The sequence below is a fragment of the Amphibalanus amphitrite genome, unplaced genomic scaffold (genome assembly GCF_019059575.1).
Source record: "Amphibalanus amphitrite isolate SeventyFive unplaced genomic scaffold, NRLGWU_Aamphi_draft 000017F_arrow, whole genome shotgun sequence".
NCBI lineage: Eukaryota > Metazoa > Arthropoda > Thecostraca > Balanomorpha > Balanidae > Amphibalanus > Amphibalanus amphitrite.
The window spans coordinates 772306-800274 of NW_024881513.1; the positions used below are offsets into that span (position 1 = coordinate 772306).

General features: G+C 49.9%; 1 protein-coding gene across 1 annotated transcript in view; it reads left to right on the plus strand.

The window, feature by feature from the left end:
* The first annotated feature begins 1811 nt into the window (after positions 1-1811).
* The window catches only part of LOC122387543 (signal recognition particle 19 kDa protein-like), a 36130-nt gene continuing 9972 nt past the window's right edge, over positions 1812-27969 (plus strand). The window contains exons 1-3 of the mRNA XM_043377838.1: positions 1812-2168; positions 5639-5714; positions 14710-14890. Coding sequence (XP_043233773.1) covers positions 2128-2168; positions 5639-5714; positions 14710-14890 — 298 coding nt within the window. The 5' untranslated portion in view covers positions 1812-2127. The remainder of the gene's footprint in view (positions 2169-5638; positions 5715-14709; positions 14891-27969) is intronic.

Genomic DNA, 27969 nt, shown 5'->3' on the forward strand with positions numbered 1-27969 from the left:
CAGGCCATGGCCACCAATTTGGCTATCTCAACTCAAAACTAATGTTAAGGTGGGAGTGTCCCTTTAACCAACATTTCCTCAGAAAAGCTGTGAAGTTTTCTTTTATTCTCGAAAAGCGATTTCGGGCGCTGCCCCGGTTGTGGGGGAAGACATTTGCCCCAAATGCCTTCCCCTAGATCCGCCAGTGGGTTGCCCTACCCCGAGCTTGACTAAAAACGTCTTCAAACCCCACCAGAAACCGATGGTAAGGTGAATTTAAATCCAATAACTCATCTCTGTCTGCCCGCCTAAATATACGACACATGGTACGGCCCCCGGCCCTGTCGGAGCTTTGAGCCGATCGTGACATTTTCGGCTTTCCCCATCCCAAGCTCGATTAGAAACGTTCTCCTTCCCCACCCGATTGCTGATGTCAATTCAAATTCAATACCTCATCTCTGCCTGCCCGCCCATAACCCATTCATTGCACACCGTTCAGCGCCCGCCCCGCCAGAAGTATCCTAGCGCGCTGAGCAGTTGCCTCCAGCCGCGTCATCGCGAGGCCCCGCGCGGCCCACAAATGAATACATTGCGCGAATAGCCGTGTCGCCCCCCTGATCAAAACGTTCGTTCGCGTTAGAACATTCATTCTTGATTCATTCGCCTCCGCGCCCCCAACGCCGCCCGCCGTGCTGAGTCCGCTCAGAAGCGGAAGGTGCGGAAACTGCGGGCACACGCTCAGTGAGGCTCAGAGTGTACTCCATCGTATCACTGATATTCAAATGTAAGGCTGTGCTCTTGCCTGATGCTGCTTTCATCCATTCAGTCAGTTTGGAACGGTAATTGAGCAAACCAGATTCATAGATGCCTTTATTTAAAAGGGATTGTTTACGTATGTAAAGCATGGGAAATACAAACAAAATAGAATTAATTGATGATCGGCTATGCAATCGCAAATCAGCTGCATCGAATCTATGTATAGCACTTGTTCGCACTTCTACAGCCGGTGACCCGACGAAACACCAGCGACCATCAGCTGCACAATATAAGTTATATGTTCTGAAACCATATGTGTTTGCTAATTCGCTGCACTTGAATGCCGCGACTTTTCATGGAAATCAACAGCTATTATCAACGGTAACCAAGTCAGAACGATATTGTCAGACATTCATTTCAATGATAGCAACACAGTAACCCTAGTCAATGGGAGGTAGACCTTCTTTCGGTGGCATAATTTGCATACTTCTCTACTTTTCTTCTGTAAAACTGACCCGGGATGCACAAGGTAATCGATTTAGCTTTCAAATGCTACCAAAGTTTTATTTTGGGTCTTATAGTTCCGGAGATAATATGCGGCTAGAAAAATGGGTAAAATAAGGAATTTCCCCATAGCTTAACATTAGTGAAGGAAAAACTTCAAGTTCTGGAGACGTCACGTGAGGAGGAAGCTGCCAATGACAATGACCGGGGGCCGTCACAAACCCGGTACAAGGTCAGGGGAAAATTGGACTAGTTTAGCGGCAACCGAATGCCAGAGTTTTTCGTTGATAGAGTGAGTTCTATAGCACGTAGCGCTACCAAATTTAAAGGTAGTGTGCCACCTTCCAATGATTTCCCATTTTATTTTTCCTAGGATAAGAAGCTTCTGTTTTCACCTAATATTGCAAAAAAATCAAAAATGGGCCTAAAATAGGGGAAGGGAGTAGCGAAAAATTTTCCCACCCAGTGAAAAAATCCTTAGAGGAGGCCGTGGCGTTTGAGTCTTTAATTTAGTGGTCGCCGCTTACAAATCATGCGGCATACACGCCGCACATAACCGCCAATGCCGCAACGCAGCTTAGATTGCGAAGTTCATAGATGCGAAGTTACCCCATATAAGGAAGTTATTGCTGGCGCGGATTGGCCTCTCATTGGTCTAACGAATAGACCACTTGAATTCGACCAATGAGGAGCCAAGAAGTAGCAGCATGGTCGCAGCCTGCTGATAAATAAACGGGGTGCGAACAGAGCTCAGGTTACGCGTGCAGTGATTGTTTTGATATAAGAGCTCTATAGCCTTGGTTGGATATAGCGATATCAATATAGGGCCCATTGGAATTCAGGTTGGGGGAGGTGCAGAAGGCCTCTGGTACGTAGGAAAGCTTTACGATGGTCTTCGCACAAGACAAGAAGCATTCGGATAAGGAAAGGTGAGTATATTTGAATGTTTTATTCATGGATGAAAAGTAGGTACCTATGCATAGAAGTGACACTTCAGATCTTAGTAATTTCAGAAAGCACTTAGGCACACATCTACAATTCAAATCAGTCTGGGGAGGTTTGGTCAATCGTCATTTTTAACACGTGCTATTTTTGCCACACGTGCCAAAAATGGCAACGATTCTGCTATTTTTGGCAACGATGAAGCCAATTTCACTTCTCAGCGAGAAAATCACGATTTTGGAAAGATAAGCACTGATTTTCGAAAAGAAGTGCTGCCACCTGTGCAGGAAGAAGAAGCCAGCTTTAATATGCCCGTTGTTTGTATGGTAATTTGGTTGTGGCCTGAAGTTGGAACTTAAAATTGAAGCATCCGAAAATGATTGATGTTGATTGAAAACATGTTGATGAAAAAAATAATACCTATGTTAAGTTGAGAGAGGAGGTCATTTTATCCTATTGTGGTTTACTTCTTGAAATTATTTTTGCTAATTGACGGCTGCGCATCATCCGTCACTACATAGTGGCCGTCATAAACAAAAATAATTTCAAGAAGTAAACCACCGCATCTGGATGAAATCGCCTCCTTTTTCAACTCAACATATTCTTTTTTCATCAAAATTATGTTTTTGATCAATATTGATCATTTTCGGATGCTGCAAGTTGAAGTTCCAACTTCAGGCTACAAAAAAGCATAGGCGGCAGAACAATTTGAGACAAGGGGGGGGCACCAGCTCAAGGAGCCAAACCTAGGATCCCCCCAAATCCTGTTTTCTCATCGGATTTAGGCCACTTATTTTTCGTCACAGCCCTGACACGATGATTTTTATTATGTTTTTTTACTAAACGAAAATGGCAGTTCACCCTCATGTGTGTGGTTAACTTTAAGCTGATCCTCAAGTACCTATGTGTTTGTCTCTTCCTTATTGTCGTTTGATAAATTCCATTTATCCTACATGTATCAAATTCCCAAGAAGCCATCGCAGTACTAATCAGTGGCGAATCCCAGGGGGAAGGTCACATGGGTCATGACTTAAGGCCTGGGGTCACCACATGCCTGCCAGGAGCACCACAGGCCTGTCAGGAGCACCATCGGCCTAGCAAAAGCACTACAGGTCTTCCAGGGGCACCACAGACCTGCCAGGGGCACCAGAGGCCTGCCAGGGGCAATATCGGCTTCGAAGGGGAACCAGCGGCCTCGCAAGGGCACCATGGGCCTGTCAAGGGCACCACAAGCCTGTCGTTGGCACTTTAGGATTGTCAGCGGCACCACAAACCTGTCAAGGGCACCTGCGTTCTAACAGGGGCACCACAGGCTCGCCAGGGCCTGCCAAGGCCCAGGGACACCACAGGCCTAGCAAGGACACCACAGGCCTGGCAGGGGCACCACGGGCCTGTCAGGGCCCATGGGCACCTAAGTCATGTCAGGGCCCACCGTAGGCTTGTCAGGGGGCAAGGTAGGTAGGCACCAAGGTCTTTCCAGGGGCACCAGCGGCCTAGCAGGGGCACCAGTCATCACATGACTAACCAAAAATAAAGAAAGAAAAAACTGAAAATAGGGCACCACCAAAATTAAGTGGCCGAAATCTGTTGAGGTTTTAATTTTGGGTATAGGTAGGGGAACCTCAACTGAAAAGCCACGATGCTTGTGGATGTTGTATGTATAAATAAATAAATAAATAAATAAACCACTTCGATTCATGACCCTCCCCTTGGAGTTTTCCCGAATCCGCCCCTGGTACTAATACATCAAAGGGGGGGCGCACCTTGCTATTGGTGCCCCCTTGCAGAATTTAAGGGGAGGCCGGTGCCCCCCCCGTTCCGCCGCCTATGCAAAAAAGGGTATACTTCAACGTTGGACTACCATACAAACAACGGCCATATTAAAGCTGGTTTATATTCTTGCACCAGGTGGCAGCACTTCTTTTCCAAAATCAGTGCTTGTATTTCCAAAATCGTGATTTCCTCGCTGAGGAGTGAAATCGGCTTCATCGTTGCCAAAAATAGCTGATAGCGTTGTCATTTATGGCACATGGTTGCTAGAAATGGCATGTGCTAAAAATGACAACGATTGACCAAACCTCCCCCGACTGAAATGCAAGTAGGGTACGGAGGGGTAACTTCACGAAAAATGCAAATATTCTTCCAGAGCCAACATTTTTCGTTAGTGTGCAAAGGCTGAAGCATGCCTAGCGCAACCATTCAAATCATTGCACAAGCTATGGTTCTTCTTAGTATGTTTATCATCTGTGGATTTTTCGCAAATTGCATTTTAAAAAAGATGTTTTTGCTCCTAACTTTGTACGTAGGGTCAAAATTTCGTAAATTATCTTTGCATGATGATAAACAAGCGTTTGTCTTGGGATGCCATAAAAGTACCTAATAATACCGCAAAAAGCTTAGCTGAATTTAGTCTCTTTCAACAGCTGTGAGCGCATCTCGCATGTTGTCTTCAGACCATAACTGACAAGTCAAAGTGGCACAGGCAACCTGTCAACAAATCTTCAATTGCAAGGTTTTCGGCCACCGATGTCTGCTGTTAGTCTGAATTTGAATTGTCCGAGGTATCTGCTGTGCTGTGGTGCGTCTTCGTCAACGAGGTCTGCATGGTCTACATGAGGTGATACGACTCACTGTTGCTGCGCTGCACATCCTGCATGATTACCATGTGGAAAGTACTGCTGGGCCACAGTCCTGCCCCCCCCCCCCCCACTGCATCCTGCCCATACTTCCCTTGCTGCTTCATTTTCACTCACATTTTTGTGCCTGATTTTTCTTGGTTGTTGTCTCAGTCTGTTGCATTGGCATCATATTGAGCACGGCACGGGGGTGAGTTGGCGCAGACCCCCGTCGGTGCGCGGGTTATGTGATCCAACCCAAACAAAAAGTATATAATTAGACGCGCCTGGCCACGGCGAGCACGCTGGCGCCACAACCGCGCCTCTGCTACCAGTTGTGGCGAAGTTATTTACCAAAAACCAAAACCTGATCCTGGGACACTTGACCTGACCTTAGGGTTCACCGATTTACCCAAGACCTTAAAATCGGATACCCATCGTTGTTTTCGGAACGACGCAAACGCTCGCTTTTTCCGCAAGGTTCTAGCTCAATTAGGAGGAAAACCATTGGGGAGGGGGTCTTATCTACCCCCTGCTGTTATCGCGAACAATTTATGAACAATCGCGCACTGTTCGCTGTTTGCTCACTAAAATTCGGCCAGTGACGTCACTTGTTCGCGAGCACCATTGTTTGTGAACTGTTTGTTTATGTTTGTTTATTGGGAAAATTAATCAAACACCAAACCCTCGAACACTTCATCCAATTCGACAAACATCAAGTCCTGATTTAAGCCGCGACGTCGACAGGCTTGATTGAAGGGATTATGATGCCGGTTGCTGTTTTATGCTGTTTCGGACGCTAATTATCAAATATCACATTGCCCACGATTCTCTTTCCACAGGTGGATATGCATCTACCCGTCATATATAAATAATCAGAAGACATTGGCACAAGGCAGAAGAATACCCAAAGAAAAGGTACGTCATCTGCCTACCTTTGACCGTCGACTACCATGCCTTTCAACATTGTGTATCAGCTATATGGGCCGCTCAAATTATTTGGATGTTGCAGCTTGCACGTGCGCCCACGCGGGATTCGCTTTTCGCTTTTTACTCTTTAGCCCGCGCCGGGCCGATGCTGGTCGCCAAGCGCGCCGGGCGGGATGCGCGGGGGGGGGGGGGGTGTTTTAGCATGTCCTCCTCCAATTCGGCTCCTGGGCCACGTAGTGACACACGGTAAGTAGCATTCGAAAGAGCGTAAAAATTACGACGAAGTAATTTGGTCATGTCTTGGGTCAGTTTAAATGTAAGGTTACCAGAGGTCATCAAAGGTCAATTGTTGCCTTTTCATTTTTTTTTGTTGTTTATCAATCAGCGCATAACTCGAAAGCGACAGAGCTACAGCGCTGCAGAAAAGCGCATTCGAAAGCTCTTCTAACCTGCGACCCTTTGAAAGTGGATGGAGGAGGCAAAGGGCCCCTGTGGTTTTTCGGAAGTAGCTCAGAAACGGCTGCAAATCTCGACTCGTGGACTCTCCAGACGTCAATTTTACATAACTAAAAAAGAAATGGGTTCTAGGTCATCTCAGTTCATGAGTTAGAGGTCAAACTGAGATCATGTTCGGCCATTTTTTGGTCGAAAATGTTGTTCACGGAAAAATATCGCAGAAAATCGGATTCTGCCTGTAGAGACTAAAAAATTGAACCGTATTTCCAAAAAAAGACAAACCAAATGGCTATCTCGAATTTTCATAAATAACTACAACTTTGCCACGTTTTCAACTCAACCCTGGCCCGAATAAGGGGGTCGAAGGGATCCCCCCTCGGTTTTTCGCGAATAACTCGCGTTAAAAGCGGCCGATCGCGACGAAACTTTAAAGGGACAGTATCATCGAAAAAAAATCAATGTATGGAGCTGATTTTTTTTTTACTAGCATTTCTTATTTTTCTGAATCAGAAAAACATAGTTTGAGGCCCGAACTCGGTGAAAAATATTTTTTCATGAGCGAGTCATTTTCATGAGCGAACCACCACTACAAGCATGGCCGCCACTTTGGAAGCCTGCGAAATTACTACAGAACTGGCGCAGATAATACATTATTGACGCTACGCTTACGCGGCCGCTCTTCTGATTGAGTTGTCGTTAGGGAAAGGCAGCATTAGGTATTGCCCAGAAGATATCACGTGACAAGCTGAAGGAATTCCTTCAAGCTGAAGGAATTCCTTTGTTTAGCCGCTAGAATCCGAAGGAAACAGCGGAAATTGCCTACGACTATTTAATGAATTTAACGGTGATGAATAAGTGCGAAAAACGTTTTGGCTTTATAAAATTTGATGAAATGACCAGGGTAAAAGTTTTATTACTGGCGGTCAATTCAAAACGGCGCAAACATTTAAACAGTGAAGATAGTGAAGCACGATTCAAAGTGTAGTACACCTTTCGTACTTTGAGCGGCGATAGCGGGATAACGGTGTGGAGCTTCGAGGATCGGTCTTCAGTTCCCGGACCAGAAAGGTGGGGCCTATGCAATGTCAAATTTCATCAAAATGGTGATACTTTCCCTTTAAGTATCCTCGCGTTAATCAATTTTACACATACCCTGAAAATTTCATGACCCTGACTCTAATGACCTTTGACCTATGACCTACTTTTCGAGACCATGTTTGGCCGGAATCGCGATTCGGCTTTTGTCGGCTCGCATTAGCCGCGCGTTTGCTGTCTTTTCGTGGTTTCAAGCGTTCAGACATGGGAATGATGATGTCGCTCTCATGCATTAGGGCGGGTTTCAAGGTCACCTGAAGGTCAGGTCAGTTCACTGACCTTCGATGAATTTAGCAACCATTTGAACATTTACGAAGTAGTTTTGGTGCCATTGTAACATGTTACGAAGCTGTCAGAGGCGGTTGACACGTACAGTGGATCTATGTAGTAAGGATCCCCAGACGTAACTAGATGGCGTTGAGCCTTATGCCTGAAACAGACTTTCCGCAGTCAGGAAATCGCATGCGAGAGCCTATCAAAATGCATGTAAGCACGCTCGCATCAATCGCACGCACCTCCCGGATGCGATTGATGCGGGAAGAATTATAATGTATTTGAATAGGCTCTCGCATACGATTGCCTGAACGCGGAAAGAGTCTGTTTCAGCCTTTTCAGTCCATGTCAAATTCAAGGGTAGGTCAGTACCGAGCTGGGCCCGGTGGGGAGGTAGGGAGGGACGAGGTCATGGTGCGGGTGGCCTGTCAAACAGTCCCGGCGCAGCTGGGCGCTGTCGCAGGCAAATGGCACATTCCAGCCGGCCCGCTATTCCATATCGCGGTGCACAGTGATGCAAATGGGGTTCACGAGTGGCCATAAATATCGAAAAGGCCCAACTTTCAAATTCACCTTATCGAATAAATCGTAAAATAGCCAGTCAGGCAAATGTTTGGGTGTCTGAAAAAACATGTTTTTCATGTATTTGTCAAAACCGGCCTCGTGTATGATTGTCAGAAGTCGTGACATTTTCTATGTCGTAAAATGACTGTGAGATACTCACCAGTTCAAACGCCGCTAGCGTGCGTTCATTTCATACAAATGACAAAAATTATGCATGGAAATTATCCCCAAAACCTGCTGCTTCTAATGTCGGGTCAAAAAAGCCGTACCTCTTTGGTTTGGCGTTGATCCAACTGTTTCTCATCATGTTGCAATCGCAGTTTTTTTTTTACTAAAAATTATTTGCTTTCGTTTCACCTACAGCAGTACTTTACACAGTGTGTACCCGTTAGTCCACCATACCGTAGCATTCCCTAATCATTTCTGAGCCGCACTGTGAAAGAATTTAGGTGCTAGCACAGGGCTGACCGGCGCTACTTAAAGGGACTATCCCACCTTCTAAAATGTTGTTAAAACCAGTTAAATTGTGCCCGACTTTATAGATTGGATGACCAGGAACACGGTTCTGGCATTTATTTTTCATTAAACATCTTAGGCTTCCCATATTCCAAACACAAACTTTCAAATATGTGACGTCACAGCCCAAAATTACCTCCTTCCCCAGGCCACATTTCCGTCATAAAGCTGATTCTTTTTACTCTGTAGGCACCACAACAAAGTTCAGACCAAGTTTTAAGCGATTTTTCAACGAACAAACCCATTTAAATCAGAATGACTAAACGAGGTGACGTCACACTAACGGTCGCTCCATGTTGAAGATAGGGCCTTGCACAAGGCCCATTTTCAAATGAAGGGAACGAATTTCTTCAACACCAAGAGGCCGCGGGGGTTGCAACCTAGATACATAGTGGTTTCTGAACCTCGCCGCAAACTTGGCTATCTCAACTCAAACCCCATGTTAAAGGTGGGATAGTCCCTTTAAGTTTTCGTCCGTTGCGGTCGGGAGCCGCGGCGCGGTGGGCGGCCCGGGCGGCCGCGCCGCGGGCGGGCTGCCACAGCAGGGGCTTGTCGGTGCATTGCCTACCTGTATGCCACGTTTCAGCGAAATCGCCCCAGTAATTACCGAGTTACTGAAATGGGAACAAATTTGGCACCTCTTCTTTTTGCATTTTGCACGTGCAGGTGCAGTGGGGGTCACTCACATAGATCAAGAGTATCCGACCTTTGGAAGAAGGGATGCAGCTACCCTATAAAAATTACCGCAAGACGATCGCCCAAGCCGCTGCTGAGATATGGGCCTCTCAAAATCACTACTTTGGCAAAACTGCTTGAACACCCTTGACTTTTCAAGTGGCACGTGCCACGACGGTCACTGAGATGTATCAACAGTAGTCAATTACAGGGTAGAAGGGATGGGGCTATCCAGCAAAAAAGACTGCAGGCCAATCGGTCCAGCGGTTGCTGAGATATAAGCCTCTCAAAAACGTTACAGGCCGGGCCGCTCATACTGAGATTTTTCCGTTATATTGAAAAGACTTCGCTTCGCCATGGCTTCGCTCGCTGCGCTCGCTCGCTCGTAATTAGTTGGGCTAATTTTACCTGATGACCTGACCTTATGTGACCTGGGGTCAGACTTGTGCCTCGACCAAAAATCAAGATCCAAGATCCGCAAGATCCCACACAATTTCAGAATTTCAGGATCCAAGATCTCCGAGATCCCTTACAAAATCATTTTGCAAGATCCAAGATCCCCAGGATCCCACGCAAATTCAAAGTTTCAGGGTCCAAGATCCACAAGATCCTGCGCAAGATCAGACTTCCAGGATCCAAGATCCCCAAGATCCCATGCAATATCAAAGTGTAGGATCCAAGATCCCCAAGATCCAACGCACAATCATAATTTTAGGATGATTCATCTGTGATTTGCAATTAGATCAAGAGTATCCGACCTTTGGAGGAAGGGATGCAGCTACCCTATAAAAATAACCGCAAGACGATCGCCCAAGCCGCTGCTGAGATATGGGCCTCTCAAAATCACTACTTTTGCAAAACTGCTTGAACACCCTCGACTTTTCAAGTGGCACGTGCCACGACGGTCATTGAGATGTATCAACAGTAGTCAATTACGGGGTAGAAGGGATGGGGCTATCCAGCAAAAAAGACTGCAGGCCAATCGGTCTAGCGGTTGCTGAGATATAAGCCTCTCAAAAACGTTACAGGCCGGGCTGCTCATACTGAGATTTTTCCGTTATATTGAAAAGACTTCGCTTCGCTCGCTGCGCTCGCTCGCTCGTAATTAGTTGGGCTAATTTTACCTGATGACCTGATCTTATGTGACCTGGGATCAGACTTGTGCCTCGACCAAAAATCAAGATCCAAGATCCGCAAGATCCCACACAATTTCAGAATTTCAGGATCCAAGATCTCCAAGATCCCACACAAAATCATTTTGCAAGATCCAAGATCCCCAGGATCCCACGCAAATTCAAAGTTTCAGGGTCCAAGATCCACAAGATCCCGCGCAAGATGAGATTTCCAGGATCCAAGATCCCCAAGATCCCATGCAATATCAAAAGTGTAGGATCCAAGATCCCCAAGATCCAACGCACAATCATAATTTTAGGATGATTCATCTGTGATTTGCAACAGTATGGGAGAGTGGGGCACATTCGTGCATGGGGCACATTCGTTTTCAGCAATTTATGGGAACACGAGTGACTGCACGAGCTAAAGGTAAATATGAAAATATGTCTATCATTGCCGCCCTTCGTTCACTGTAGGAGACAACACTGTACCTGATGTCATGCTTGATAAAAACGCAAATTTGTCATATTCGTGGGCTTTCCAAACTTTTCTCATATCATCCATTTTCGTGATCCTGACTCGGAAATGTGGTTTAACTTTTCAAAATTGGGTCCGAAGAAGCTCACTCTATTCACGGAACTGCTGCAAACTTGTTTGTTGAAAAACTGTCATTTTTTCAATAAGAAATTTTGAATTATATTACAAATAGTGTTGTGGGGCAGGTTCGTGCACGCACTGCCTAGGGGCACATTCCTGCATATTTTTTTCGTTTTTGCGATTTATGACTTTATCTGTAGTAGCGACGCTCGCCTGACTCAGTCTCGGCTGCTTGCGACGTCGTGACAAGTAATTCACGTGACCCTTGGAGAGGTCACGGAGGCGGGTCGATGGCCAGCGGTTGGCACATTCTTGTTGGTCAGCCAATTCTTTCTACATACGTTGTGCAATGCATTCCTGTGGAAAGGAATCAATTAAAGGAAGGGTGCCACCTTTTGGACACAACGCAGTTTTTACAAGATTAGCCTCACATGAACCTAAAAACCGGCTTCACTTACCTATGCTCGAGACGGTCAGCATTGAATCCGCACGTGAAGTTATCATTTGCGAGTTTTGCTGCCAGCATTCGGGCAGGCAAAAATCTTCAGCACTATTTCCTCGTCATGTTAAGGGTATTTTATAAAACATGAAATCAGCAAAGGTATGTATAAAAGTTATACTTTTGAAGCATGTTTTATCATTTTGAAAGGGTATATTTTTTCTTTATGGTATACACTTAAGTTTTAAAATTTTAATTGGGAAGTTTTTCTAGTAAGTTGCATGAAGGGTGAAGGGTTCCATAGATCTCTTAAGCATTGTAAAGGAAAAACCTTTACTCGACTTATTTGATGGCCAAATATGGCCAACAGTTACCTACTTGGTTACCTACAACTTAGTTCAAATCATGTTATCTTCTTCCTTTTTATTTGTTCATCTTTTTGTCTCAGTTGCGCCATCAATGCAAATGGCAGAATGATATGTTGCCATGACAACAGGATATGCCAGCCGTCCTAGCTGCCACATCAAACGACCTTGAGTTGTAGTGGTGATATAAACAACGATCTTTTTTTTTTGGCCAATGTATTAAATGCAATGTTTCGGTTTTTTGTATATTGTGGACGCGCTAACCACGTCTAAAAATTCAAATAAGTAAAATAGATTCATAGAACAAAAATTTCGGAAGGTGGCATCCTTCCTTTAATGACCCCCTGCCCATTTCTTTTGGTAAATTTCTGGCAATGCCCGGTAATTCATTTAATTTTGCAGGGTGCACGGAAGTGCCCCACCCCATGCACGAATGTGCCCCATACCTGGGGCAGTTTCGTGCAAACGTTAAGAGTTATTAAAAGTCATTTTTTCTAATAGAAGCGGTAACTTTAGAGGATAAGTTTTGAAGAGGAAAAATATGTGCAATAGTTCCTTTCCATACTACAATCAACAATTTTGCCGTTGCACTAACCAAAGAACAGATATATGGATTTATCCATTTTTTGCACGAATGTGCCCCACTCTCCCCTAGACTGCAACTAACTCAGTTCTAGCTCTGGAGAAGCACTAAATGGACATGTACATTGTAGATGCTAGTGATGTAAATCTCAGAAATGTTTTAGGTACCTACATGTTTGTGATGTAAATTTAAGAAATTTTCGAAACCAATGCCAAACTGATACCGACCAATTTTTATATCTATCATTGATGTATAACAAGCTCTGCTAGCGCCACCATACGACGTCAGCTGGCAAATAATCCAGTTAATAGTACGGCCCTCAAAGTCTAAGGTGTGTTTATGCTGATATATACTTTGAAGCCTTGAGCACCTTAGTTATTAGAGTATGTCCTCCTTCCAGTATAAAGTGAGTTTAACAACTTTGTAAATGCTAATGTTTTGTTCATTGGTTTTCCTGGCTAGATATTCATCCTCAGGAGATTTGAATTTGCTAGCAATAGATAGGTTTAGTAGGCATTTAATCATGGTTTCCTGTTAAAAAACAGGATCCACGATCCCCAGGATCCCTTGAAAAATCCCAAACCAGGATCCAAGATCCCCAAGATCCCCAGGATCCCTTCACAAAATGATGACCAGAATCCTGGATCCCCAAGATTCCTCGGCAAAACCTGAAGTGCTGGATCCAAGATCCATCAAGATCCCGGATCTTGGATCTTGAAGATCCTGTATCTCGGATCTTTTTGGGATCTTGGCACAAGTCTGCCTGGGGTCATCAATTTCACAAACGATACGAAATTGATGTATGTATGATATGAAAAATGAACAAAAAGCAAGCTGTATGTGGCGACTTCCACGCCAGGGACTGATTTTGCTCGAACCATTGACATGTTGGGTCAGAGTCAATTTCATTGGTATTTTGAGAAAAGTTATCGGACAGCTGGTCTTCTGTTGTCATTGAGGAAAGTTAAATAATGTGAGCACCGTGGTCTGTAATTAGAGATTCACCCTATGACCACTTAGTCACAACTGGAGCTTGGTATGCTATGTTAACTTTGTGGTTCTCTGGCAACTTGTCTTTCCTATTTTCCTATATTCGTATTATAGGTTCACTTCTGTCATTCCCTCTTTGTTGATGTCTTCCGGCTTCGTGGGTCGCAAGTTTGAGTGTTGGATAAGCGTGCACGCTTGGCTTGCATTGCGGTAGTGCTGTTGTGTTTGGAGGTGGGCGACGTGTGTGGTGTGTGCCGCTGTGGGCGACGTGTGTGGTGTGTGCCGCTGAGCCGGGCGACGTGTGTGGTGTGTGCCGCTGTGGGCGACGTGTGTGGTGTGTGCCGCTGTGGGCGACGTGTGTGGTGTGTGCCGCTGTGGGCGACGTGTGTGGTGTGTGCCGCTGTGGGCGACGTGTGTGGTGTGTGCCGCTGTGGGCGACGTGTGTGGTGTGTGCCGCTGTGGGCGACGTGTGTGGTGTGTGCCGCTGTGGGCGACGTGTGTGGTGTGTGCCGCTGTGGGCGACGTGTGTGGTGTGTGCCGCTGTGGGCGACGTGTGTGGTGTGTGCCGCTGTGGGCGGCGTGTGTGGTGTGTGCCGCTGTGGGCGACGTGTGTGGTGTGTGCCGCTGTGGGCGGCGTGTGTGGTGTGTGCCGCTGTGGGCGACGTGTGTGGTGTGTGCCGCTGTGGGCGGCGTGTGTGGTGTGTGCCGCTGTGGGCGACGTGCGTGGTGTGTGCCGCTGAGCCGGGCGACGTGTGTGGTGTGTGCCGCTGCGGGCGACGTGTGTGGTGTGTGCCGCTGTGGGCGACGTGTGTGGTGTGTGCCGCTGTGGGCGACATGTGTGGTGTGTGCCGCTGTGGGCGACGTGTGTGGTGTGTGCCGCTCAGGCGCGGATACAAGGGGGGGGGCATGGGGGCCATGGCCCCCCTTGGCCGATTTTTTTTTTTCAAAAATGAAATAAAAAGTTAAAAAGCTGAAAAGGGGGCCTCCTGAAAATAAAGTGGCTATTCATGTTGAGATGTTGCCTGAACAGCTAGATAAGCTCAATAGACGCAGTTTTTTTTGGGGGGGGGGGGCAACAAGTGGGAAGATGGGGCCTCCAACAGGTGGGATTATGGGGGCCTCCTGGTTTCTAATGGCCCCTCCCTTGGAGATTTTCTGGATCCGCCCCTGGTGCCGCTGTGGGCGACGTGTGTGGTGTGTGCCGCTGTGGGCGACGTGTGTGGTGTGTGCCGCTGAGCCGGGCGACGTGTGTGGTGTGTGCCGCTGTGGGCGACGTGTGTGGTGTGTGCCGCTGAGCCGAGCGCCGGGTGTCGGCAGGCAGTGGAGAACCCCAACTATGAGGAGATCCGGGATGTGCTCTCCTCGGCCGGCCTGCAGGTGGGCGTCGAGAACAAACTCTACCCGCGCGAGAACAGCAAGGAGCTGCTCTTCCGGGGTCGCATCCGCGTCCAGCTCAAACAGGACAACGGCAAGCCCGTCAAACCAGAGTTCCCGTCACGTAAGTTTCCATCTTGCACTGGCTGGGGACGGGGCTCACCACCTACCTTTTTGTGCGCGTGTGTGCGTGCGTACTTGCGTGTGCGTGTACAAGGTTTCCCAAAATTGACCGAATTTTGTTGATCAGTGCTTAGCATAGGGGATACCCGGGAGGTATGGGCCGGTTTTATGAAATTGCAATATTCTTCCTGTGGGCAGTGGCCAGACCTGGTTTTCACTGTGCGTACGTAGGTACAGTCACCAGCAGTTGCTACCCATCACCCCCGGACGGCGGGGGAGCAAGCTACCACCGCCCTTGCGAGACTAGCGCCGCCATGCGCCAAGAAGTGGAAACACCACGTGACTGAGGCCACGTGAGGGCAGGGTCACGTGATGGAGGGGCGGAGCATAGTAGCTTTTGCGCCCGACACTAACTGAAATGCGGCGCTGTGATTGGGCGCCTTAGCATGAATGATGCCCCGGCGCCAGAATCAGCCGTTCGCCTTATATGGAAAGTGAGCCTTTGCGTTTCACTGTTCTGTATTGGTTTGAGAGCCACGGCACCATACGAATTGTGAGTCCCTTTGAACGGGTCACCGCCCGAGGCACTGAGGCGACGGCTGTGCCGGGCAAAGTCTCGCCTGGTGGGAGAGGTGGGCCAGGGAAAGTGCGATCGAGCAGCCACTGGGACGTGGATTGGTATTATCCAACCGCGACAAACGATGTCAGCAGCCTCTTCTCGTGTCATAGTTAAGAAGTCTATGACGATCCAGTTAAGAAGTTGGCGAGATAGCCAGACCAAATAAAAAGTTTTTAATTCGATTTTAGTTGACAAGTGACATACAAGCCCGCTGTGATGCACCAAAAAAGGAGCTGAACAGTCCATACAACTTCTAAAAAGCTCAACGGTTTGAAAATTCAAAAATTAAATGTTAAAATTCAGCCTGCATGTTTAAAATCTGGTCCGGCGCTGGCAGGAAGCTTATATTGCCACTTGCAATTCCACTACGTTGTAATATAACCAAGAGTTCTGTGAGAGCAGCAACTGAAAGCCCCGTTGAGGGGAGGGCGGCGCGAAACGGCCCCCTCTTCCCTTTTCAGTCGATATCTCCTAAAGTATAGCAAATGTCGCCAACAAACTTTCAAGACCCCTCCGGGCATCATTTTTACACCTTGTGACCAAATTTTTCCAGAGCTCTTATAAAAGGTTAGTCACAAATGACGTCAGAGAGATGCCATGTTCTGTCATTTTCGACCCAATAAAAGGTTTAGCGGGAAGAGCTGTCACGCTTACAGTTTTGAAGATAACGAAAAATATTCAAGATCAAAAAGATGTAAAATAAACAGCGCTACCAAACTGCTAACTCTTATTTTCAAACAAAAATTGATTTTGACCATCAAAACAAAACTATAGAAGTATAACACCCCGAAAATACCAACAACTTTCAAAATTAAAACTGAAATATATGTTATAAAACTATCTGCTCTAGATATGCCAAACTTAAACTCGATAGCTCCATCTCTAGCAAAGTTATGGCAAAAAAAACTACTCAAAATTTATTACGTAAAATTTTCAAATTCAATCTTTAGCCGTCACAGAACACACAAAGCAAGTCAAAGGCCACCATTGGATTTCCTGTGATGAGCTGCATCGAATAGATACCCCTTTTATGCAAAATATCAACTTTGAAATTTGACCTTCTTTGACCTGACTTTGACCTGACCTCCACCAGAATGTAATCTAAACTGGCCCCAATGGCCGTCTAGCTCACACCATTGAATTTTAAATGTAAAATTGGCCATAAAACATGTATCACACGACCCTAGCATAGTTGGGTTCATATTGTGACCCTTAGTGACCTGACCTCTGTGAACTGACCTGGCATCAATGACCTCTTTAGGCAACATATGTATTAGACAACCAACGCTCCATCGATGTTTTTCGATAACATGCCTTTTATTTGATGTGTTAACTGACTGTAACGCATTCCTTAGACTAAATCGGTGAAAAATGCGACCTTTGACCTGACTTGTGACGTCATGGCTTGCACCTAGGTCAACAAAACCTGGTAACAAGGTAGTTACCTGGTGGGGCTATCGAACACTCTTTGAATGTTTAAAATCGGTCGGTAACTTTCCGAGATCTCAGGTGGAGGGCTAAACGGCTGCATTACCCGATCAGGTGGTAGGGTCCGCCAATAGCCCAAGAGGGCGCGGAATATTTATTCACTCATACAGTGTCATTTATATTGAGAACACCTTTCTCACGCCTTGACATGGTCCTCTCGTAATAGAACGAGATGAGGAGTGTTTTCACGCCTCCTTATGCACGTCTCTAAGTGTCATTGAGCTATCAACTGTCAGCGGTTTTCGGACAATGAAGTTCTTAGTTCTTACTGAATCCAATTTTATTTCAAACGATTGTCACTGTGCTAGTTTTCTTCTAATACGTTAAAAAAAAAAAAACGCTGAAGAAGTCTTTGATAGACGAAACCAGTCCGCTTGTTCTTTTTCTAATTGTTTTTTGAATATATTCGTAGACTACTGGCTCTTTACTACAAAATTTGAGAATGTTTGGTATTACTTTGACCCGAACGATGTGCAGCTGAATTTTCCCTCTTGAATGATTATGGACAGCTCGCGCTCAACCTAAACTACCGACAAGCAGAAGAAAATCCGATACAAGCCTACCTCAATCCTCTCACCTTATTCAACCGTTGAAACGTTAAATGCATTTGTTCAGTCCGAGTCGCTATGTCGACCACCCGCGCCGTGCTGGGGGGGGGGGGGGGCGTTTTTACGCCCTTCCCCCTCAGGTTTTTCGCGAATATCTAAAAAAACGGCGACGCGACGCGTAGCGTCATTCTAGGTCAGGTCACCACTCACCAGGTAACGTCAAGTGACCTTACCTCAGAAAAAAATTCGAAAGCTCGTTGTAGCTACACCGACTGAGCGATCACTTTAAAACTTTCAGTGCTTGCTTAGGGTAACAGTATGTATAAAATGGATACCTCGGATTTTTTATGTCTGTGACCTAAGGTCAGGTCAGTTTTGCGACTGCTCCATTAGGTATAAGTCAATGGGAGAAAATTGAAATGCGCCTCTTTTGGACGAATTTCGTTCTACACCCTCTCAAACATCGGTCCATAGGTAAACATGACACACTGAATCGGAAAAGTGCACCTGTGACCCCTGTGTGTGCCCCTTAGGTCATTTTAGGACATAAAGGTTGTGAAGACGCCTCTGAACCGGTGCAGGTGTATTGTTCACAGCGAGTGAGCGTGGCGCGGACCCAGTAGAGACTGACGCGGCCCCGCACGGTCCGGCCGGGAGCCGCCGCCGGACCGTGCCCCGAGGGCACACACGGTCGTAGAGATGCAAACCCCAGGTGCAGACTGGGGATGCACACCACCACATCTCCCCCCTTAAGCCCCCAGCGCGCTCGAGGTATAACGAAAAGAACGGAAACATAACACAATAGAGAAAATAACAAGAAACGTAGTACACCATCACATCTCCTCTATGAGCCGACGCACCGGCTTCCGCACACGGGTGGATCGGCGGACAGTCGGCGGCTCAGTGCGCAGCGCGCGATCCGGCCGTGTGGAGGCGCGCGATTCGCTCGCAGATGCATGGTCACGACTCATCCGACCAGTGTCCGGTTGTGTGACGACACGCGGGCCGGCTCTCCCGGGAGGCTCCACTCCGGGCACCGGGCACAGAGCGTGCCGCCTGCGCAGGTGGCATCTGTTCCGATCCACCTCCCCTCCATCGTCGAAGCGTACACTGTAGCGTCGGTGGGGGCCGACCGACGTCACCACGCCGCACCTGTCCCATCGTTTTGTCCTGACGTCCTGCACACGGACGCGAGTCCCGACGGGGAACTCGGGCAGGTCGTGGGCATGCTGGTCGTACCACCGTTTGGCGGCGCAGCGGCGTGACTCGCGGCGTTCGTCGCAGTCCACAGTCTGGTGCGGTGGTGTCCCCCTCCGCTGCTGGGCTCCGCCTCCACTCGCCCGCTGCGAGCGCGCCGATGGTTTGAAGTGCGACGGGTGCGTGGGCAGGTCGTCCCTCAGTGGCCGGCCGTAGACGATCTCGGCGGGCGACTTCCCGCTGACGCCCGGCGTGTTCCGCTGCTGAAGCAGGCCCCGCGTCCACTCCTCTTCGTTGAGCCGTCCTCTGCCGTCGTCCCAGCATCGCCTGAGCAGTTTTTTTGCAGATTTAACAGCAGACTCGGCCAGGCCGTTAGATCGGGGGTAGTGTGGGGATGATGTGCGATGCAGAACGCCCCAGTTGCTCAAGAACGTGCTGAACTGAAGAGACGTGAAGCAGAGGGCCCCGTCGGTTCTGACAAGTTCTGGCACACCGACCTCACTGAAAATCTTAAGCATTACTTTGATTACGTTTTTGGTGTCAGACCGGGTGCCCGTACATTCGATGAACTTCCACCCAGAGTAGCCGTCAACGACGACGAGGTACTTGCCTCCTGCGTGGTCTGCGAAGTCCATGTCCAGGACCTGGAACGGCCTGGCGGCAGGCTCATGATGCAGCATGGTCTCCCTCGGCTGGGATGGCAGCTCTTGCTGACACCTACTGCATCCTCTGGTGACGTCGTCGATGGCGGCGTCCATTCCCGGCCAGTAGACCACCCGCCGAGCTCGCTCCTTGGTCTTCTCCTTCCCGAGGTGACTCGCATGGAGAGACGCTAAGGTCGATCTACGGAGGGATAGCGGCACCAGGATGCGCATGCCGCATAAGATGATGCCGCCCTCCACCGACAGTCGGTCGTGCACCGGCCAGTACTTCCGGAGGGGTTCCGCAAGCTCCGCTCTGGATGCCGGAAAGCCGGTGGAGATGATGTCTCTGAGCATCTGGAGCTCGGGGTCCTCTGACGTCGCACACTCCACCCGGTCCAGCATGATGTCGGTGTCGCACGCTCGAAGCTCAGCTACCAAGACGCTCTGGAGGGCAGGTGCGTCGTCGTCTTCCCCACATTCGTCATCAGCAGCTGCTGGTTGGGTGGGGCTCCTGGAGAGAGCGTCTGCCGCCTTGTGCTGGGATCCTGGCACCCAGCTGGCTACGAATGGTCCGTAGTATGCCATCTTCAACTTCAGTCTCTGTAGTCTCGGGTTCTCGATCTCGTCGAGAGTCTTGCCGTTGATGATGGGGACGAGCGGCTTGTGGTCGACGAATATCGTGAAGCTCGTCAGTCCGGAGAGAAAGATGTGACATTTCTTCATGGCCCATACCACGGCAGTGGCTTCCAACTCGATGGTGGCGTATCGGGACTCCGCTGAAGACAGGAATCGCGATCCCGCCTGGATAACCCGCCAGCTGCCGTCCTCCTGCTGCTGCCGTAGGAGGAAGCCGAATCCCTTGAGGCGGCTGGCGTCGGTCGAGAGCGAGGTTGGTCGTCTGGGGTCGAAGTAGGCCAGGTTCGGAACTGATGTCAGCGCCTTCTTGGCTGATATGAACGCCTGTTCTTGCTGCTCGTCCCAGATGAACTCGTTTCGGGTGCTGAGCAGCGGCCTGAGAGGCAGGAGGAGCTCCGAGAGCTCGTCGACGAATGGGGCGACCTGGTTGGCGAGGCCGAAGAAACTTCGGAGCTCAGAGGTGTTCTTCGGTGTCGGGAACGACGAGATGGCCGACGTCAGCTGAGGGTCGGGCTCGTAGCCGTCCGCTGATATGATGAAGCCGGCGAACTTCACCTTCTGTTGGGCCAGCTGCAGCTTCCGCCGGTTCAGGGAGATACCTCTCTCCTCGCAGCGCTCCATGAAGCGACGGACGTCACGGATGTGGTCCTCCCTGGTCCGACTGTAGACCACGACGTCATCCACGATCTTCTTGTAGCCGGTGAGGCCGGAGAACGCCTCGTCCATGCGCCTGTTGTAGTGGTCAGATATCGAGCTGACCCCGTACGGCGCGCGTAAAAACGCGTACCGGCCGAACGGCGTGATGAACGTCGTCTTCAGCACGCTGTCCTGATGAAGAGGGCACTGGTGGTAGCCCTTTGCCGCGTCGAAGACGGTGAACCACTTCGCCTCCGAGCTCGCTATAGAGGCAACTTCCTCCAGCGGGGTGGGTGCCTGGTACTGCTCGGTGCGGACGAACTTGTTCAGGCGAGACAGGTCCACGCATAGCCTGATTCCTCCCTCCTTCTTCGGTTCAACGACGATCGGTGCACACCACTCAGTCGGCTCCGTGACGGGCACGATGATGCCCTCGGACACCAGCTTTTGCAACTCGTCCTTCAGCGGCGTGCGGAGTGAGAGGGGCACTCGTCGTGGGCTCGACACGCGGAACGGCACGGCTTCCTCCCTGAGGTGAATCTTGAACTGCTCCCCCGGCATGACTCTGATGTGGCCGTCGAACACGGTGGGGAACTCGGACGTGATGTCCGGGAAGGAGCCTCCCTGGTCCACAGGCGGCTCTGCTGACCCGTCTTCAGATGCAGGTGCACCGGTCGGGAGGCTGCTGTCAGGCCGCTCGACAGGTGTCGCGCCGTCGCGCGACACCGCCGCCACGCAGTCCGATGACGTACCACCGTCGGGCAGCGCGGCGCGAGACCGGTGCCGATGCCGCGCTGGCCCCGGCCGAGGGCGGTCTGGTGCGTCCCTGGTGCGAGAGCCAGAGGCGGGTTCCGGTAGATCGGCGGTTATCTGCTGCGGATAACCGGCTGGAATGATGTGAAGTCCCTTCACGGCCTTCCAGGAGAGCAGCAGGCCGCTGACGCCCTCCAGGATGTGCACCGACTCCTGCACCGAGACGCGGCCGAGATTCAGCGAGCCGTTGGCTGTCCGAGGATGCTGCTCCGGGGGGAGCAGGTTCTCCGGGTACTCGTCCATCTCCTTCAGGAAGTCGAGTCCTCCGACGCAGATGTCAGCCCCGGTGTCAGGCAGCGCGAGTACCGAGGCGCGGCGCTGCGCCGTGACATCCAGGCGCACGCGGGGGGCGCTCTGTACCGAAGCGACCGCGATGATGGCCGACGCGGCCGGTCGCCGCGCCGCACCGTCCGGGCTCCGGTCACTGCCGCCCTCCGACGACTGGAAGCGGACCCGGTTGCCGCGCCACGGCTGGCGCCGTTGCGATCGCCGCGTGTCCAGCGACGGGGACGGCGATCTCGACGACGAGCGGTACGGGTCGGGCCTGTAGCTCCGCCCAGGTGGCGAGCTCCGCGGCCGAGACGGGGCCAGCCGGCGGCGCTCGTACGACGTGGTCGGTCGGCGGTCATCGTAGTCGCCGGATGCGTCGGGGCAAACTGCCGCGAAGTGGTCCAGCTGGCGGCAGCTGCGACAGCGCTGACCCCGGGCCGGACACGCGTCTCCCATCCGGTGACGTCGCCGGCCGCACGCAGCGCACCAGCCGCCGTCGCGCCGCCTCGGTCCAGCGCTCGGCGGCGCTCGGTAGCGCTCGGCGGCGTCCACTCGGTGGGCTGCGGCCCGGGCGAGTCCGCCTGCCCGCAGCTCCACGGCGTCTCTGGCGGCCGCCTCGTCAGCCCTGCAAACAGCGATGGCATGCGACAGCGAGAGGTTTTGGACGGCGCAGAGACGTTTGACGGTCTCCGCTGATCTCAGACCCATCACAATTCTATCCCTGATTAGCGAATCATTACACGCGTCACAAAATTTGCAAGCACGAGACAATTCACGCAGGGAGGTTAGAAAATCATCAAAGACCTCCCCTTCAGCCTGAAACCTTTCGTTAAACCTCTTCCTTTCGATAACCTCGTTTACTTGGCCCACTGCGAAACGCTCCAGCGCGTCCAGTACAACCTCGGGATCGGCACGCTGGACCTCGGTCAGCTCCAGGTTCCTCAGGACGCGGCGACTCTCCGGGGTCATGACATTTTTCAGGGCAGCCAGCTGAATGTCAGGTTCAGCGTCTATCAAGCCGGTCAGGAGCACGTAGTCCTCCCAGCTTTCTCTCCACACCAGGAAAGACTCACCCCGGTCCGTGGAGAGGTCCAGGCTGTCCGGTGCTCGTACTTGGCCCGCCCACGGGGCCGGCGCGCTGCGGGACGCACGACCGCGGCCGGCCCGCTGCCGCGGCGCGGCAGCCCGAACCGCGACGGAAGCGGCCGGCTCCCGAGACGCATCCGGCTCCCGAGACGCATCCGCTACGCTGTCGGCGTCAGAGTCCCCCATTGCTGGGTCGAAAATGCGCAATAATTATGCACGTCGCCCTGTCACACTTGCACTGGTAATCGCACGTTCACGACCCTGCCGGCTGCGCCATGTGAAGACGCCTCTGAACCGGTGCAGGTGTATTGTTCACAGCGAGTGAGCGTGGCGCGGACCCAGTAGAGACTGACGCGGCCCCGCACGGTCCGGCCGGGAGCCGCCGCCGGACCGTGCCCCGAGGGCACACACGGTCGTAGAGATGCAAACCCCAGGTGCAGACTGGGGATGCACACCACCACAAAGGTCTTCAGCAGTTTTTTTTTACTTTTGACAGAGACGCGCTAGAGCGGTGAAAACACCGTTGATCTGAGGTCAAATTTGAGGTCAATCAGAGCGGTGCCCTCTGGGGGCTAAACCGTTGATCTGAGGTCAAATTTGAGGACATGTTGGAGAAAAAACGTTAAAAGAGCTATCGAATAGGCTTTTCCTCGGCGCTGTAGCTCTATTGGTTCCCGAGTTAGCCGTCGGGTGTTCGAAATCGTTGAAATCAACAAAATTTGACCTTTGATGAACCCTGGTGACCTGACCTTTGCCCTGACCTTAAAATGACCGAGTGTTTTCCTCCTTATTTTTGACGCTATTTCGATTGTCGCTTGCCGCGTGTCGCTACGTGGCCCAGAAGCCGAGTTAGACGGAGGGGCGTAAAACGCCCCCCCCCAGCACTCGATGGAAGACGGAGGGGCGTAAAACGCCCCCCCCCCAGCACTCGATGGAAAGTTCATGCCACCAACACGGCGGCGCGGGTTAATTGTTATGTTGTAAGCTGTGGGTGAGTGTGGAGTCGTGGACCTGATCTTGAAGGAACTGGTCCTAACATTCTCATAGCAAACGTAAAAAAATGTTTAATAGGTTGTGCAAAAAAATAGCATCTTTTATGAAACATTTGCGAAACCTTCAACATCATCCCCAGACCCCATTAGTGCCGAGCTCCCAACGACGACCATAAAAGCGTCCCCATCCCGTCATAGGCGGCGGAACGGGGAGGGGGGGGGGGGCACCGGGGCACCGTGCCCCCTTTGATTTTGGCATTTCAACATTAGCCCAATGAGCGTTGCATGGAAATAATAGGACCAAAAGTCGGCAGTGCCTCCCCCCTTAACACGCGCAGTGGAAGGGTTGCGAGTACTACGCCCAGTGGAAGGGGGGGGGCGGATGTCGCCCCCCCTAAGATCTCAGCTCCCACTAGAGCTAAAAAGACGAAATTTGGAGGGTAGGTGAAGGCCTAGGGGAACTCTGTTGTGTGTGAATTTCATGACCCTAGGTCAATATCTTCAAGGTCAAATGAGGTCAAAAGTGGTCAAATCTGCCATATTAGCGATTTTTTTTTGCGTTTATACGCCGATAACTCAAAAAGTTACCGGCCGATTTTCTTTTTTCTTTCACTATACGAAAAAACAAACATTTGTGAGTATGTATGGTGAATTTCTTGTTAATCCGACGATAAATATGGCAGTTAGAAGCCTGCTAAGCGTAAGATGTCGCCGGCTGAAGCGGGATCGGCGGACGCGGGAAACGCGGCAATCACAATTTTGTGTTTACACACTCATAACTCAAGTTGTTACCGGCCGATTTTCAAAATTCTTTGACCATAAGATTGCCTGTACATTTCTTAGTCTTCTCACAAAAATTGACGCGAATCGAATATAATCAGCGGTAAGGAGCGCGATGTAAAGACCGAACCGTCCCGCCCCGGCACAGTCTACAATTCAGGCGGCGCGTAACGGCTAGCGCCGGCCGCCGCGCCGCCGCGCCGCCGCGGCGGCAAGATGTTTGACTTTACACCGCTATTACTAGAAAAGTTGTGACCCGATTTTTTATTTCTTGCACGAGACGATCCGCAGTTCAATTCTGGACAGGTAGCCAAAATTTCACATTAATATCATGTTTGCGGCGCGAGTTATTGGCGAAAAACAGGAGGGGTGGGCGAAATCCACCCCCCCCTTCCACTGCGCGTGTTAATTGAAGGTGTTCCGCCGCTACTGCATTCCGTCAACGTGGGTTAATCACAAGGATGCTAAGATTTAATTTCCAATCCGAAGCTGTAATGATGGAAAGCAAATTTGCATTTTACATGTGAAACAAGCTGGCACAACTAAATATTTCCTCTCTCGCTCCCTCTCACTGATTTACCCATTGCCCTCTTTCTCATTTTACCCTCTCTGGTTTTCCTTTTCAGTTTTTTCTTTCTCTCTCTCTTTTCTCTCCTCCCGTCCTTATCCCTTCCCTCCAGTCTTTCTTAGCCCTCTCTCTCTCTCTCTCTCTCTCTCTCTCTCTCTCTCTCTCTCTCTCTCTCTCTCTCGCTCTCGCTCTCGCTCTCGCTCTCGCTCTCGCTCTCGCTCTCGCTCTCTCGCTCTCGCTCTCGCTCTCGCTCTCGCTCTCTCTCTCTCTCTCTCTCGCTCTCTCTCTCTCTCTCTCTCTCTCTCTTCGCTCTCCCTCTCTCTCTCTTCGCTCTCCCTCTCTCTTTCTCTCGCTCTTCCTCTCTCTTTCTCTCTCTCTCTCTCTCTATTTCTCTCTCTTCCTCTCTCTTTCTCTCTCTTTCTCTCTCTCCCTCTCTCTCCTCTCTCTCTTTCTCTCTCTTCTCTCTCCATCTCCCTCTCTCTCTCTCTCTCTCTCTCTCTCTCTTTCCTCACAATATTCTCGACTGTCACAGCGTTGTAGGACTTGTTTCAAGACAGGTCCAGGCGCTCCCCACTCCGCAGGCCCCAGCCCATACGGCCCAACCGCTCAAACACCCTCCGGCGGATGACCTCTGACCTCGGCGACCTGACCCCAGCCGACCGATCGCGTCCCTCTCCACGCCTCCGCCCCGCTTCCCCCACTACAGCTGCGTAGTAATTGTAGCGTGTGCAAAGGTCACGTGACATTATTTACTTCTGCGGCTTGTTCGGCTGACAAGAGATGGCACTAGTGGTCTGTGGATCAGAGGCGGGGCTAGGTTCTACGACTTCTTGGGGCACACTTAAGGGCAGAAAAGAGGTTTTTTGGCTCCCCATCCCAAAATGCTTCGAATATACAAAAACAAGTTAGATATTCGAAAAACGGAGGACCAAGCGGATCGTTTGACGTATCTTGCGCGACTGACAGTTGATCGGTCTTCAAACTACTTAAACAAAAACGAGGTGATTAGTAGCAAGTGCTGGTGACTGTACGTGAAATTGCCTTTCGCCTGTAAAGTGTGCCTGGTATTAGGCTCACTTTCGATCAACTATTTTGTCTCGAGATAACTTTTAATAATTCATGCACATTTTCATACACCGAGAGGTATGGGCTGGTGTCATGTTTCATATTCTAAAATCATAATACTACTAGATGGCCATGTTTGCGCGATAACTGTATGGTATTTAGTTGATTTTACGAGTTCTGTAGTGTGTACCAAGTTTCAGAGAAATTAGCCCAGCCGTTCTTGAGATAGGAAACTGCTCCTTTCCAGGTGTGCACGTGCATTAGCATTTAGCACCCTACATATGGTAATGTGTCGTTCGATATGTGCCCGTTGACAGTCCCAAAATTCAGCACAATCGGCCCAGTAGTGGCTGAGTTATTGCAAGAATAAATTTATTTTATTTACTGGCGAATTCCCCTGGCGAGAGGTTCCTTCCGCTACCGTTTGTTGTCAAAGGTTCAATGGGCTTGCCTGGGCCTGCCTGCCGAAGCCACCGATCCGATTTCGTCGGAAAATACGCGTAACGTTATCAAAACACGGTCGCATGCTTGAGTCATTTTCACAAAAGTTTATTGACTTTTCGATTATATTATATTACGATATTACGAGATTTCGATTATATTACGGTGGATATTGGTCAGAAAAGAATGCTCTTTCCGAATATGTAGGTTTCATAACGATTGATCATCGTTTTCAATACGTTTTAATGTTGTAAAGGACATCGCGCTCCGTGCAAATCAAATTTTCAAATTAATTTTTCATTTTTTAAGAAATGGTACGGATCGTCACTTTTTATTTGCTTTCCTATTATTACACGTACATTTGTCTGCAAAATGATACAACACCGATTTCATTCCGTCAAGCCGTTTTCCAGCGGCATCGATTTCCCCGTCACAATGCACGAAATCGGTCATTTTTTGACAACCGGGGGTGCTGTCTTGCACGTGGCGCGTCCTGTACTATGAAACCATATCAATACGCTAGTCCCATCTCTCCTCTACCCATCAGTGGCAACCCCACCTCGCTACGGCAATCTGTCGCCGAGTTTTGGGCCCGGGAAGTGGGCGCCGCAGGCCGGTTTTCGCCCGATCGTTTCCCGTGTTAACCCTATGGCACACGCGAGCGCGTGCTGACGGCGCACCCCTGGACCAATCAGCCCCAAATTTTAATACAAAGGTCGCCTCAACTCACAGATTGTGCCCACAAAATTTCACGTCGATACGCGGCGCCTTTCAGGCGCAATAAGACACATAAGTCCTGACGGATGGACGCACGTACGGACGACTTATAAATCATAATATAGACTAGATGGCATGTTTTGCGCTATAACTGTGCGTTTTGATAGAAGCGTTTGAGGGGGCATTAGTTTGGGTGTGGCCGAACTTTTGATTTTTATTTGTCTTATTTTGTGGGAGGTGGATATTTGTTTGAACGGCATGGTATGCTGGCGCTGGTTGCGGTTTGTAAGAGCCTTCTCATGGTTTGCCTTTATCGAACTCAAACCCACCCCCCTACCCTAACCTACTCATACCCTACTTTATTAATAGCACATAGTTACCCTTCTCATACTCGATTAAAGTAACGTACCAAATTTGAGCGCAATCGGCCCAGCCGTTCTTGAGATATAAAAGCCGTCCGCTGCACGTGCGCACGCGCGAATTGAGACTCCAGATGACTTGTGCCAGCCACCTTTCTAAAGTGTCCCTATCAGTGTACAAAATTTGAGCGAAATCGGGCCAGCCGTTCTTGAGATGTTAA